Raw genomic sequence first — 13,735 nt, forward strand, 5'->3', positions numbered from 1 at the left:
TCATGTCCATTGAGTGATTAATGCCATCCAGCCATCTCATCCTCTGTTGCCTGCTTCTCCTCCTGCCCTCACTCTTTCCCAGCATCAGGTCCTTTTCCAGTGAGTCGGATCTTCGCATCAAGTGGCCAAGGTATTGGAGCTTCAGCTTCAGCATCAGTCCTTCCAATGAATATTCAGGACTGATTTCCTTTAGGATGGACTGGTCTGATGTCCTTGCAGTCCAAGGGACTCTCAAGTCTTCAATGTCCTGTCAACTCAGAAGTCTGTGGTTGTAGGGCCCTGGCTGTCCAGGACATACTGCTTTGTGTGAATTCTCTGTGTCGGTCCCCACTGGCCCCAAGATCCCCCAGGAAACAGCTGTGTATCCTCTTTCTTGCATCCCCAGCAGGTAGCTCAAGTGCCAAGAGATGGCAGATTTTTGGTTGATGTCTTGGTGTATGAGTGAATGAACAAATGAATGAATGTTAAAAAGTTAGAAATTGATAAATATTTTAACCAAGTTGAGATGTTCAAAAAGCAAATTCCTAAGCAAATGGACAGATAGAGAGCTGTCTGTTCTCTGCCTGTGATTGGTAAGGATCAGACATTACAGATGAAGGTTTCTTGGAGGGAATTTCAGTTGATTCTTCCACTCATAGACCAGAGACCTCAAGTATAGAAAAGTCCAGGACTGCCCACGGTCATCTGGAAAACCAGAGCTTACGCTCTAGAGACGACACCAAGCCAATGTATTATACCCTTTCAGATGGGCAGGGTAGAGAGTGGTGAGACTGAGGTGGTGAGGACAGAGGTGGGGCCTCTCTAAGGCGGTGACCTTAGAGCAGAGAATGAGTGAAGTGAGGGAGTGTGCCAGCGAAGGGGCTGCAAAAAGCCCATTCAAGCAGCTGACTGCAAGTGCAAATGTCCTGAGGCAGAAAACAGCTTTCTAAAATCTAGAACAGCAGGAAAACCAGAGTTGTTGCAGCAGAGGGTGGGCAAGGATGGTCATAGGAGAGGTCAGAAAGTTGGCAAGAACAGATCATATGGGGCACTGATGAATATTTTTCTTGAAGAGCTGGGGGCCATCAGGGGTCTCCAGTAGGAAGTGAAAGAACCTGAGTTTCCCTTTAAAAGGGTGACAGTGGCTGACTCAGTGGATCCAAGGGTCAGCTTACTAACACAGATTCTGTGTCCCCCAAGACCTGCCAAGTCAGAATCACTAGGCAGGATACAGCCTCAGGTCCAGCAGGGGAATAAAACCAGCTGCCTTCCGGGGGTCTGCCCTGAGCCAGGCCTTGGGCAGTCTCATGATCACTGTGATTTCCTACAACCCTGGGATGTGTTAAAGAACCCACCTGCCAATGCAGGAGACGTTAGAGACACGGGTTCTATCCCTGGGTCAAGAAGATCCCCTGCAGAAGGGCATGGCAATCCACTCCAATATTCTTGCCTGGAGAATCCCAAGGAGAGAGAAGCCTTGCAGAGCTGGACATGACTGAAGCGACTTAGCACACACGCTCTGGGACGAGGGATTCTCACACAACCCCACAAAGAGGAGGGAGCGGCCCAGAGAGGTTGGGTGACCTGAGGAAGGTGGCAGGGCCCCAATGCAGCAGTGGAGCCTGAAGCTGAGCCCAGGTCTCCAGGACCCCCCTGCACAGGAGGTTCTTCCTGCACCTGCTCCCCGTCGGGAACTCCCTGCAAGTTCAAGACCAGGGATGAGAAACGGGGCTCAGATGGGCTAAGTCAGGCTCTGGGATAAGGGTATCTGAGGAGGGGTCAGCTGGAGGAAGGGCTCTGAGGGTGTCTGATGAGACTGAAGCTCTGTGTGTGAGCCTAGGAGGCAGCGGAGGGGCGGGGGCAGGGAGGAGCGGCAGGGAAGAGGAGGATGGGGGCTTGAGTGCCACCTAGAGACGGCAGAGGGGACAAGCTAGAGAAGACCCAGCTGACTTGAGACCTGTGACGTCTCTGGATTCCAGGGACCGGTGTGCAGGAAGCCGGATCCCCACGCCGGGTTGGGGAAAGAGAACATGCACGCACAGGGAGGTCAGGGCACTCCAGCAGGTGCACAAGGTACCTGGCCTCTGTCAGACAGCTGTCTGCTCCATGATCCTCTCATCTGGTCAGGACTCGCCTCCCCCCGCAAGACTCTGGGCTCAGTCCTGACTCCAGCACTACCAGCTGCTGGGCCTCGGGCAGCTCCCTCAGCTTCCTGAGCCTCTGTTTCCATCTCGGTCGAGTGGGAACCTGTAAACTGCCCCTCCCCCCAGGTGGGACTGCGTGGTGCTGAAAGGGGGGCGGGATCTTGAGGCATTTGCACAGGGATTGGCACAGAGCACATGCTCCGTGGCTCACTGATCACGGTGACTGCGGTCATTGTCACCATCCTTTCCTGCCCCGGCTTCCATACCAAGGACCCCAGAGGATGGAGGCCCCTCGGGAATGGCTGCTGGCCACTGTGCTCGTGGCTGTGGCTCACAGTCTGACCCTGATTAACCAAGGCATGTTGATCTCATCCACTCTAGTCACCAGGACCCCTAAGCCTGGGCCAGCCCTGCCTCCGTCAGGGGAGGATGTAGAACACATCAGGTGGTGGAGGAGCCCAGCTGGAAACCTGCAAGTAGCTAGTCTCCCAGGTTGGGGTGCTGGGGGGCGGAGGGGTGATCCTGGAGGGAGAAAGGCCCAGCTCAGCTGCAGGATGGCAGGGTCCAGGGGCTGTGCCAGAAGACGTCAGGGCTGGAGCCCCTGCAGGTGAGCGCAAGGACACATCCCAGGCCCTGGGGAGGAAGAAGTGGACCTTGACCTGGAACCAGAACCCCCGGAAGTGGGCAGCAGGGGGCCCTCCCTGTCCTGGGCCTGAGGTCCAGTGGGCTCGGTCACAGGCACAGAGCCCGCTTCTGGGCCTTTTGACGAGTCTAAAGCAGAGGGGCCCAGGGGTGGGGAGGTCTGGGCGCTTGACCTCGGGGCCCAGGCAGCAGGGCATGGAGTCAGGTGGATCAGGGCAGAGACACACAGGAAGAAGTGCAGTCCAAGGAAGGTGGTTTACTGCTGTCGAAGGAGCCTCCTCGTGACTAGGACGCAGACTCCCTGTGCATGTAGAGCCCCAGCATCATCACTGTCACCTTCCCAGAGGTGAGCAGGTGGGGACAGGCAGGGTGGATCCTCAGTGCCCAGGGGCCAGGCTGCACCCAGGGACCTGGGCATCCTGCTCCTTAGGGAGGGCACCCACAGCTCAGAGCGGAGCTCTAGGCTTGATTGGGGTTGGTGACTTTCCCCAAGAAGGTGATGCTCTGGGTGTCTTTGAGAACTACGGCAATCAGGAAGGGCCTGTCGAAACGCACAATAGTTCTAAATGCGGACTTGAAGGAAAGTTCTACTCCCGTGGCAGCAGCTCCTTCCGTGCCCACCTCGTCCACGTCCAGCACAGCGCTGTGGACCATCTGTGGGGACAGCAGAGTATTACCGATTGGAGACGGGGTGGGCGGAGGTGAGCAGTCGCCTGAGCGCCTCTAAGGAGACTGCTATTCATCCACCTTCTGCCACTGGCCTGTCACTATGCTGTCTACCTTTTCAACTTTATTTTTCCCAACAAACCTGTCAGCTGGTTCACATATACATGACCCACAGCTGTGCAGAGTGCAGTCAAAGGCTGTAAGTCCTGCGCCCAGGGTCAGAGAAGCAAAGAGCAGGGGCTCCCTGATCTGAATCCCCTCCGTCTGAGTCCAGAGACTCTGCTGTCCCCAAACACTCCCTAGTGTAAGGGGAGGGGCAGATAGAGGCATTTTTCTTTCCGGGAACTGTCCACAATCCCTCTATGTCAAAGCAGCAGATGGGCAAGCACTGCTTTCTGCTTCTCTCCTGCCCCAGCTGACATGTCCCTCAGCCACCTTGCCTAGGATTGGCTTCCCATCCCTGGACCACAAAGCCCCATAGCATCTGTGTCTGCTTTATCAGGTCCCCTGGCAGGTGGGTGCAGGGGAGACTGCAGGGCTGTCCAGCACCCGCCCCCCTCATTCACTCTGATTCCTCTGCTTCTCAGATCGCAGTACCAGGACCGCTGGTGTTCTTCTCTCCTGCTCTTAGTGTATACTGATCATGATGGCCCTGAGCCACTGTTAGTACCTATTACCTCTTACCTGCTCTGCTGAGCACTGCACAGGAGCGAAGAACTATCATGTCTTTTAAAAATGACAAGATTCAGGACTAAGGGCTTTAATAATTTATCCCATAGGCAGTAAAAGGTGCTGCAAGGGATGGGGGTTTACAGCTGATCCCACCTCAGGCACATTCCCAAGACTGATGTCTATCCCAAAATTCATTACAAAGAAGGTAGAATTAGCCCCCAGATGGTTATAACCCAGCTCCCCTGGGCTTGAGGGTCGCAGGCAGGGTAACTGAGTACTGCCCAGCATACTAAAAAGCAAAGACATCATTTTACCGACAAAGGTCTGTGTAGCCAAAGCTATGATTTTTCCAGCAGTCATGTACAGGTGTCGTTGAACCATAAAGAAGGCTGAGTGCTGAAGAATTTATGCTTTTGAACTGTGGTATTAGAGAAGACTCTTGAGAGTCCCCTGGATTGCAAGGAGATCAAACTCATCAATCCTAAAGGTAATCAGTCCTGAATATTCATTGGAAGGACTGATGCTGAAGCTGAAGCTCTTATATTTTGGCCACCTGATGCGAAGAACTGACTCATTGGAAAAGACCCTGATGCTGGGAAAGATTGAAGGTGGGAGGATAAGGGGACGACAGAGGATGAGATGGTTGGATGACATTACCGACTCAATGGACATGAGTTTGAGTAAACTCTGCTAGTTGGTGATGGACAGGGAGGCCTGGAATGCTGCAGTCCATGGGGGTCTCAAAGAGTTGGACATGACTGAATGACTAAACTGAACTGAACTGATCTGAGTAATAAGCAATGTAGTTGTTCTGCAAATTCAAGATTACCCAAAGGTCTGCCTTGCTGTCACCTTTCAAGCTCCCATGTGGAAGATGAAATGTTCAAAGTTTAAAAACTCACCTGGGAAACTTCTAAGTCCATGACATCTGTGATTCCTGACAGGTCAGCCTCAGAGGTGAAGACTTTCTGGATGCCCAGCTCAGAAAGGAAGTGTTGCAGATTATAGTCACTGGAGATGGAAAACTTTGGCAGGTAGATGGTATCTATCAATCTAGGAGGTGAGAAAAATAAACTTGATGGTTTACTCAACTTGGTGCTCACCGTTCTCCCACATCTCAGCTAGGTCTTCCTGGGTTTCGTCTCCATCCACCCCATTCTCCCTGGAATAAGCACTCCTTTCCTCAGTTTCCAGATTCCTCAGGCTAACTCTCTTTAATTCCTTCATTATACATTCCTGTGTGCAGCTTTCTCACCTTCAGGGCAGCGTGCCAAGGCAGGGGCTGTGGGCTTGCCCCCACCTGGCCCTGCTTCTCCCCTGCAAGCCTGCAGGGCTCAGGAATCACCCTTCTCCAACACGGATTCCACAGCTGCTGGGAGACCGTGCTGGGGGGAGGGGGAGGAGGGAGCACAGGGAGGGATGTACCAGGGTCATCAGGAAGGCTTCTTGCAGGAGGTGGCATCCAGTTTGAGTCCCTGGGGAGGGGAAAGAGTGGGCTGGTTGAAGAGGAGGCCACGAGGCAGGTGGAGGCACTTGCAGGAAAGAGGGGCTGCTGCAAGGTGGTGAGGGGCTTGGCAGGGACAACAGTGGGACATGAAGGGCTTGGGGCTGCATTCAAGGGTTTGGGGGGCCTGAATCATCCAATTCAGAGTCTGTCTTGCCTTCCCAGTGAGCTCCTTGCGGGCAGGGCTGCTGCATCTGAGCAGAGCCGCCAGCAGTTTCTTGGGGTAAGAGATGCTGTCTCCCACCCCCAGGTTCCCTCCCCATCTCTCTGTCTGTACTTCCCTTAAGACTCTTACCATGGTGACTGGTCTGACAGATGCTAAATGCGAGGAGACTGAGGCTTCTCTTAAACCTTGGGTCCCTTGTAACAGGGAGGTAGTTGTTCCTCCTCATTGACCTACTTTCTTTCTTCCTTACATTCATCCTTCCTCCCCCCTTTATACACGAGTCAATAAATTCCTACTGAGCATCCTTTATGGGCCAGGAATGTATAGATACATGTCTCCTCAGTGATTGTAAATCAAGGTGTCTGATGCATATTTTCTCCATTTACAGCTATTGACTGGGCCGCTGCCCTGTGGTAGCTCTTGGGGTTGGAGAAGGAAGGGCTGGGAAAGGAGCGCAGGCAGGGCGAGGGGGTCCCCTGTCCTGAGTCTCCTGGGATCTGCAGGAAGGGGAGGCTGGGAGTCAGGAGCCCCAAAGCCTCAGGTCCCCTGGACAGGAGTCGAGAAGGGGCTACAGCCTCTACTTCACATGCAGGCAGGTCTCCAGTCCCCCGTGCTTTATGAAGTGCCTCCCACATCCATCCCCACTGGGTCTGCAGATCCCGCACTCAGAACAGAGGGTCAAGGACACCCCTCCCCTCACAGCAGGGAGCTGAGCCCCAGAGAAGCATAGGGAGTGGCCGGGGGAGTGTGAGCCTGGGAGTGGGACTCTGGGTCTGGGGTACCCCCGCCCCCTCATGCTGCCCTCACCCCCTCCCTACCCGCCCCTGCAGACCCTGGCCCAGCACTGCCTCTCCCCTTGTCCCCCTGAAATAGGTCTCCTGAATCCCACCTCCTGGCCTGTGTGTCTACCCTCCATTTACCCAGAACTCGACCCCTCCCCACGCTTCCTTCTCCTCCTGGTCCAGCCCCCAGCGCCCTCCCCTGGGGGACCCCTCTGGGCTCCTGGTGGCCTCCCTGCCTCCATGCATGTCCTCTGCCATCTGCTTTCCACTCGGCACCCTCGGTGATCCTTTTAAAGCATCGCTCAGATCTTTCACTCTTTGACCCAAAACCTTGTGATGAGTTTCCGTTTCCCTTAGACAGTGGGGGAGTCAAAGTGTCTGCAAGGCCTTAGGTGACCTTAGTCCTCCCTGAGGACCCCGACCTCTCCCAGCTTCCCCCTCACTCCCTCTGCTCTCCTGCTCTGGCCTCACTAATCCTCAACCACACCAGGCTCGGTCCTGCCTCAGAGGCTTTGCGCTGGCTGTTCTCTCGGCCAACAGGGCTTTTCCCAGCACATCTGCATGGCTCAGTCCCTCACCTCAAACACCACCTAAGGGCGCCCCTAGTTACAATCACAAAATACCTCTGGGTCCAATTTTATTTATTTATTTATTTATTTTTGCTTTACTATCCCTGTCTCTCCCTTTCTAACCATTCAACACACCAAATTATTCATTACATTTATTTCCTGTAGGTTTATCTCAATCACAGAGTAAGCTCACGAGGGCAGAGAATTTACTGTTCTATCTGCTGACCTACCCTCAGAGCATAATTAGTCCCTGGCACACAATAGCTTCTCAATCGATCAATCAGCCCTCAGCTGATACAAATCCATCTGCTCCCCCACCCAAGAGGTGGGGACATGAGACAACAGCACGCGTGTTGGGGGCTTTGTTGAGGATCCTCACGACACAGCACGTGTTAGTGTGAGAGGAAGGCCCTGTCCCCTCTGACGCCATCATCTTCCAGAAGGAAAGAATCAGGCTCAGAGCCACCCAGGCAGCAAAGGGCAAGGATATCTCAGTACAGGCTCTCCCACGTCTGCCCCCAGTCCCACACATTCCTGAGGCCCTGTTGCTGGGGGTCAGGAGTCCAGGAAGAGGGGGAAGGACTGAGAAGGCAGGTGAACCCACAGCTCTGGGTCCTGGGGACAGTCACCTGGGCTGCAGGGAGTTTCGCCACCTCGTCAGCATCTCCGGGGTCAGCTTGGCTTCCAGGTCCTGCATTTTGCCCTCGTCAGGGAGGATGAAGAGGGCGCTGTCGTTGCTGGTGTATGTGAGCTCCACCAGCGTGCAGCCCAGCTCCTCGTCCCGGAAGTAAGGGGTCACCAGGCTCCCAGTGCTCATCATGGGCACCTCCACCGTCTTGTTCTCGCTCACGTGGAACTCTGCCTGCTCAGTGCGCTTGGGGTCAAAGGGGATCTTCCACCTGGCTGGAGGAGGGCGGACAGGTGAGGAGTCTGTGAGTGCAAGTCTCTCCCTCCTCGGCCCTGCCTGAGCCAGCAGCGCCCCACACCACGTGCCTCTGGGGGTGGGCCTGCCAGCTGTGCATGTACACCTGGGAAGATGGGTAAGCCCTTGGGGATGCGGTGAACCCCGCAGGTCAGGATTGAGAAGCGGGGCATGAAACAAAGCTGGTTAGTTGTGCTACATGCAAAGTCAACAGGAATGTGGAGGGCAAGGGAGAGATGGGGATGAGGCTGGGCCTGGGGAGATATGGGACCTCCTGGTCCTTCAAGGGAACAAGTGACCAGGGGTTAGTTGTTGGCCTTGTAGGGAGGACACACGTCCCCATGGCCTTGTGAGCCCAACTGGAGCAGGAGCCACACGGTGACCCAGAGGGCAGGGTGGGGTCAATAGACGTCTCCACCCAGGAGAATGAGTCTCTTGCTGAGGCAGGGACTTCTATGGGAGATTAGGGCTCTGGGGTGTGTATCCATCCCCACCTCCTTCTTTGATTCCATCCCTGCCTGTGTCCCCATGGGGAGAGGCAGGAGCAGACAGAGAGGGTGCCCCTGGGGAGGAGATTTTAGAGGAGAAATTCTCAAGATGGGGTGGGTTGTTAGGAGAAGAAAGCATGCGAGATACAGGTAACAAACACGGCACGTCATGCCTGGATTCCTTTTCCAAGGAAATGCCATCCCGTCCCTTTATTTACAGATGAAAACACAGATGAAGGAAGGACATCCCTGGACTCATCCAGGAGCCCCTAACTCAGGGCTAACTTGTCCCCCACAGCTAGGGTCTCTTAGACACCTTACCATTTCATGATTCAATGATAATCTTTTGTGCCTTATCTATTTTGAGTCCCTTTTGCACTGCTGGCTCCCTGGGTGAAATCTTTCTGCCTTCACTCTGCCTCTTATGAGTCTCCTGGCTGAGGTTTGTCATAGCAACTTGCTATCCATGGGACTGGGCACGGGACCAGCTAGAATCTGGAGAGATATTGTGTCCCGGAGGGAGTTTTAAGAGGGAGGAACATGTGTATACCCATGGCTGATTCATATTGATGTTTGGCAGAAACCAACCCAATTCTGTAAAGCAATTATCCTTCAATTAAAAAATAAATGAATTAAAAAAAAAGAAGATATTGTGGCCCAGATATTGTCCAACCCCAAGACTTTCCCCAGATGTGGTCTTGCCTCAGGATAGCAGAAGCCCACCACTGAAGAATCTTGAGATGGCCAGGCTGCTCAGAGGCTGTCGCACTGGGAAGATGGCCACCAGCCCCACCTCAACCCCCAGAGACAAGGTCTGTTTAGAGGGACCCCACGTCTGACGCAGCCCGCAGTGTGCGGAGCCAAGGCCTTCCTGAGCGTGTCCTAAAGTGTCTCATCAGGGAGGAAGCTGGAGTCGCCATCCCCCACGGGATAGATCTGAAAGGAAAGCTCTCCTTCTTTTGGCAGGCAGGCAAGTTTAACTCAGAATAAAGTCTCCCTCTGGGACTTCCCTGGTGGTCCAGTGGCTAAGAATCCCTCTTGCAATGCAAAGGACACGGGCTCAACCTCTGGTCGGGACGTAAGATAACACACGCCTCCAGGCAAAGCCAGCCTGCCACAACTGCTGAGCGTGCCTGCCACAACTGTAGAATCTGCCTGCTGCCACGAGAGATCCCACGTGCTGCGACTAAGAACCAAGGCAGTCAAACAAATAAATTAAAAAAAAAAAGCATCCCTCTGCCTCACGTAAGGGAATCACTGCCCTACAATGAGAAAAGCAATTTGGAAAAAGCTAAAATAGACAAAGACTATGGTCAGAGTGGGCCTTGGTGTTTAAGCCCCCCAAGCCACGAGGAGATTTCTCGATAGTGGGTTGCTGGTAACATAGTTGGCTGAGCTGGGTTAGAAATGATTCTGAAGCCTGAGAACTATATGTGCGTCTCCCTCAACCCCAATCCAGGTATTCACCTTTAAAGTAGATGTAATTCAGCAGGATGATCTTCGTGAGGGAGTCAAGGTTCTTGAACAAGTCTTCAATTTTCCCCTGGGTTTTATTCTTCACATAGTCGTTGATGAGCTTCATGGCAGCATTGGAATCGTTGAACTCAGTGGGGAAGGCCTCGGAGGAGTACAGCACCCAGGCGTCTTCCCTGAACTTCCCTGTCCAGAAGCATCAGCTGCTCCTGCACAAACATGGCGTTGCCCACACTCAGCTGCAGCTCATTGCTGGGTCGATTGAGCGTCTGCAGGAGATGCTGGAAGCCCTGGTGGATTTCTGTCTTGGGGGTCTCTGTGAGGTTGAACTTGAGACCCTCCATTATCTCCGTCAGGGTGGAGCCACGGGCCCCCAAGGACAGGAAGCCCAAGGCTATGGAGACACTCAGAGGGGAGAAGTGAGGTTTTCCAAAGCCAACTGCTTGTAGAGGCTGAAGGCGAAGTCAGTGTTGCTTGAGGCTAATGAGTGGCCATCCACAGATGTCCCTTTGTGCTGTTCTTCTGGGGTCACATTCTCCGGGAGGCAGTGGACCCTGGAGCACAGTCCAGCCACCAGGAGCCCCAGAGCCAGGAGGGGGGACATTCTCTCTGCCCTCATGTCTGAAAAGCAAAGCTCCTTTCAGTCCACATGTCAGATGATGTCCCAACCCCTACCCTCTATCCCCCGTGGTCTCTGTTCTCTTGCCCTGCTGCTCTGGGACCTCTCAGGGGTAGGCACCCTGCTGGGCTCCCAACACACAAGGAGGCTCTGGGCTCTCTCTCACCCTTTGATCAAGTGCTGTGATCGTTAGCAATTTCCCCAGTGGAGAGACTGGGCACAGAGAGGGGAAGGGGCTTTTCCAAGGTCACACAGTAAGCAGTGGAGTACTAAGGGTGAGGAGCCTGGGGTGCCTGGCTCCAGGGTGAGGAAGCTGGTGATGGGTGTGAGGTGCTGTCCAGCAAGAACCCATCTCCCTCTTCCTGGGAGCTGACACTGTGAGAGGGGCCTAGGAAGCAGCGCTCCTTTCCCACCATGTCCCCTCTCTGTCCCCCCAGGAAGGAGCCCTGCACTGATCAGAGGACACAGCACCTCTCCCCGCCTCTGAGGATAAGGGTGTGACCTCAGGGAGGCTCTCCCATCGAGGTACCTGGTCACAGTGAGGGTTCAGGAGAGAGGCCGCCACAGGCAGTGGGAGCCGTGCTGGAGCCTGGCTGCCCTGAGGAGGGCTGGTGCAAAGAACAAGGAGGGCAGAGCATTCTGCTCAGCCCCTGCCACGTGGACATGTGAAGGGTGTTTCCAACAAGAACCTGGAAAGGCCTCCTAGTGGGGAGAAGCAGGGTGAGCTCAGAGTCTCAGGGACCTGGTAGAGGATTTCATTTTGGCTACTTGTGAGTGCTGTGTGTTGACGAGCAGTGACTGAACCTCTCTGATCCTAAGTTCCCACCTCCATCCAACATGTGGAATGGCTCAGGTGACATACAGGATGAAGGTGGTGGGCTCCTAAGAGGAGTTCCAGACGTGTCACCCCCTCCACTGGTCACCCTCTCTAGGACTCTACAAGCCAGACTGTGATCCCTGGCAACAGAGGACCGAGCTACTGCCCAGATGCCTCAGGGGAGACTGAGGTCAAAGCTGTGACCTCAGCAAACAGGACTGTTTCCCTTCGGTCTCTGCCCCTCATCTCAGGGTTCAGAGGAGAGAGCACTGCAGGGGTGTTGAGCAGGGAGGGAAGGCAAGGAGGAGGTGGGAGGGAGGAGCCTGAGCTGAGACTCAAGCCCAGGGGAAAAGCCTAGGGGCAAGCCTGAGGACAGGGGCGATCAATCTTCCCAAAAGTTTGTTTATGCAGAGCTGATGCAACGGTTTCTTTCACAAAGAATTAAACGTTTTCCCCCAAAATTCTTCCTGGAAAAATAGCTAGCCAGATGCTCTCCTGGTGGGTCAGATGGTAAAGAGCCTGCCTGCAGATGCAGGAGACATGGGGAACATGGGTTTGATCCCTGGGTCAAGAAGATCCCCTGGAGGAAGAAACGACAAGCCATTCCAGTATTCTTGCCTGGAGAATCCCATGGACAGAGGAGCCTGGTATGCTAGAGTCCATGGGGTTCCAAAAGTGTCGGTCACGACTTGGCAACTAAGCAACCAAAGAAGCATTTGGCCAGGTTGGAGGGCTGGCTTTGTTTCTGAGCCGTCTGTCTTTTTCAGTGCTAGGCAGATTCAGGTCCTGTCTGCTTGCCAGGGTCCCTGGAGAGACAATGGAACCCAGAAAACCCCCCTGGAGACCCCGCAGCCTCTGCCCAGAGGGACCTGGTGCACTAATTCTGTCCCCAGGACTCTCTGAGAGCAGTGCCCTGTGCCAGGCAAGGAGACGCACCTCAGGGCTCTCGGAGGACCTCTGACCTGACGCTGGATGCACAGCTGGATGGGGCACAGCTGGCTCGAATCACAAACCCAAAGACTCAAAAGCAAAAATGCCCCCAGAAGCCATGGTGGCACATCCCTCCCTTTGCAGGATGAAAACAGAGACCCAGAGAGAGGACTGGTCCTCCCAGCATCAGACGCACATCCTCCCGCCTCCTTCCTGCCTCAGGCTCTACTGACCCCTGATCAAGGCCAGAACCACCCCGGGAAAGGGGTCCCTTGGCTCCCAGTGTAGGAGCATCATGGATTACCTGCCTGCGAGAGCGGGGTGTGGGCAGTGGATCCAGAGCCGCCGCTTGCCCGGATGCTGGAGTTTCCCGGGTGCTGCTGCCTAATTATCCTGCAAAGCCCTCCTCCCAGGCTTGTGAAATGTATGTCCTCTGACTGGAAATTCACAGCCTCCCATTTCCAGTAACAGAGTTTATTAGATCTATTTGAACAATCTAGTTACAGGAACCACTCACTTTTTGTCCCTCCCCACCAGAAAACCTAAACTAAAAATAAACAGAAATTTCCCTTGAGAGTGATTTCTCCCATTTAAGAAAATCCATTGAGGGGTGTGTGAAAGCTCAGAATATATAAAAAGGGACATTGAAAAATACCTCTGACTCTTTTTCTTTTAAAAAATATATATATTGACTCTTCTTAGTTTTTTCCTCCCCGTTTGTCATATCCTCATTAAAGACCATGTAAAAACCCAGAAAATGGAAAGAATATTTGAAAATATTCCCCAGAGCTGTGTCACTCCAGGACACCTTTGGCTAACGCTGCGTTTCTTCTATGACTCACTTGTCTTGATGTGTGTGTGCAAGTGTGGGTGTGTGATCAGGATCCCCAAACACAAACTCAGACAAAATTGAAATGCAGGACCCTTTATGTGAATATGGCTCGATTTGTATGTTGAGATGCGCTCCCATTCCCAGACAGGGCTGTTCCGCCCGAGGGTCCCTGAGAGTGTCAAAAGCACAAGTGTCTGAGACCTCTGATATCTGGTGCCATCTGTCTTTGGGGGCCTGCTGTGCTTTGGTTTGTCCCGTTGCCGTTCACTATTGGTTCACTTCAAGAGCCGGCTGTCCCTCATTCTTGCCCCTGGGGTCTCCTAGGACACTCTCTGAACTAATCTCAGGCCTTTCTTGTGCTTGTGGGGGAACACCTACCCCTTCATCTCTTACACTCACAACCATCCATCCATGAAAGACCACGACAAACCTCTGTTACCCTTAGGGACTCCACCAAACTCTGTTTGGAGATCACTGTGTTAGTGGTGAGAATGTGGCTTTGGCAGAAGATAAACCTGAATCCTGAAAGT

General features: G+C 53.8%; 1 protein-coding gene across 1 annotated transcript; it reads right to left on the bottom strand.

The window, feature by feature from the left end:
• Positions 1 to 1,838: 1,838 nt before the first annotated feature.
• Positions 1,839 to 12,716, bottom strand: LOC102269727 (serpin A3-8-like). The gene is given in 7 exon segments (XM_014477747.2): positions 1,839 to 3,419; positions 5,006 to 5,156; positions 7,754 to 8,027; positions 10,002 to 10,191; positions 10,193 to 10,431; positions 10,434 to 10,628; positions 12,678 to 12,716. Coding segments are annotated over 6 exon segments (1,242 nt in total). The 5' UTR covers positions 10,627 to 10,628; positions 12,678 to 12,716; the 3' UTR covers positions 1,839 to 3,224.
• Between the last annotated feature and the right edge of the window lie 1,019 nt (positions 12,717 to 13,735).

The sequence above is a fragment of the Bos mutus genome, chromosome 21 (assembly GCF_027580195.1).
Source record: "Bos mutus isolate GX-2022 chromosome 21, NWIPB_WYAK_1.1, whole genome shotgun sequence".
NCBI lineage: Eukaryota > Metazoa > Chordata > Mammalia > Artiodactyla > Bovidae > Bos > Bos mutus.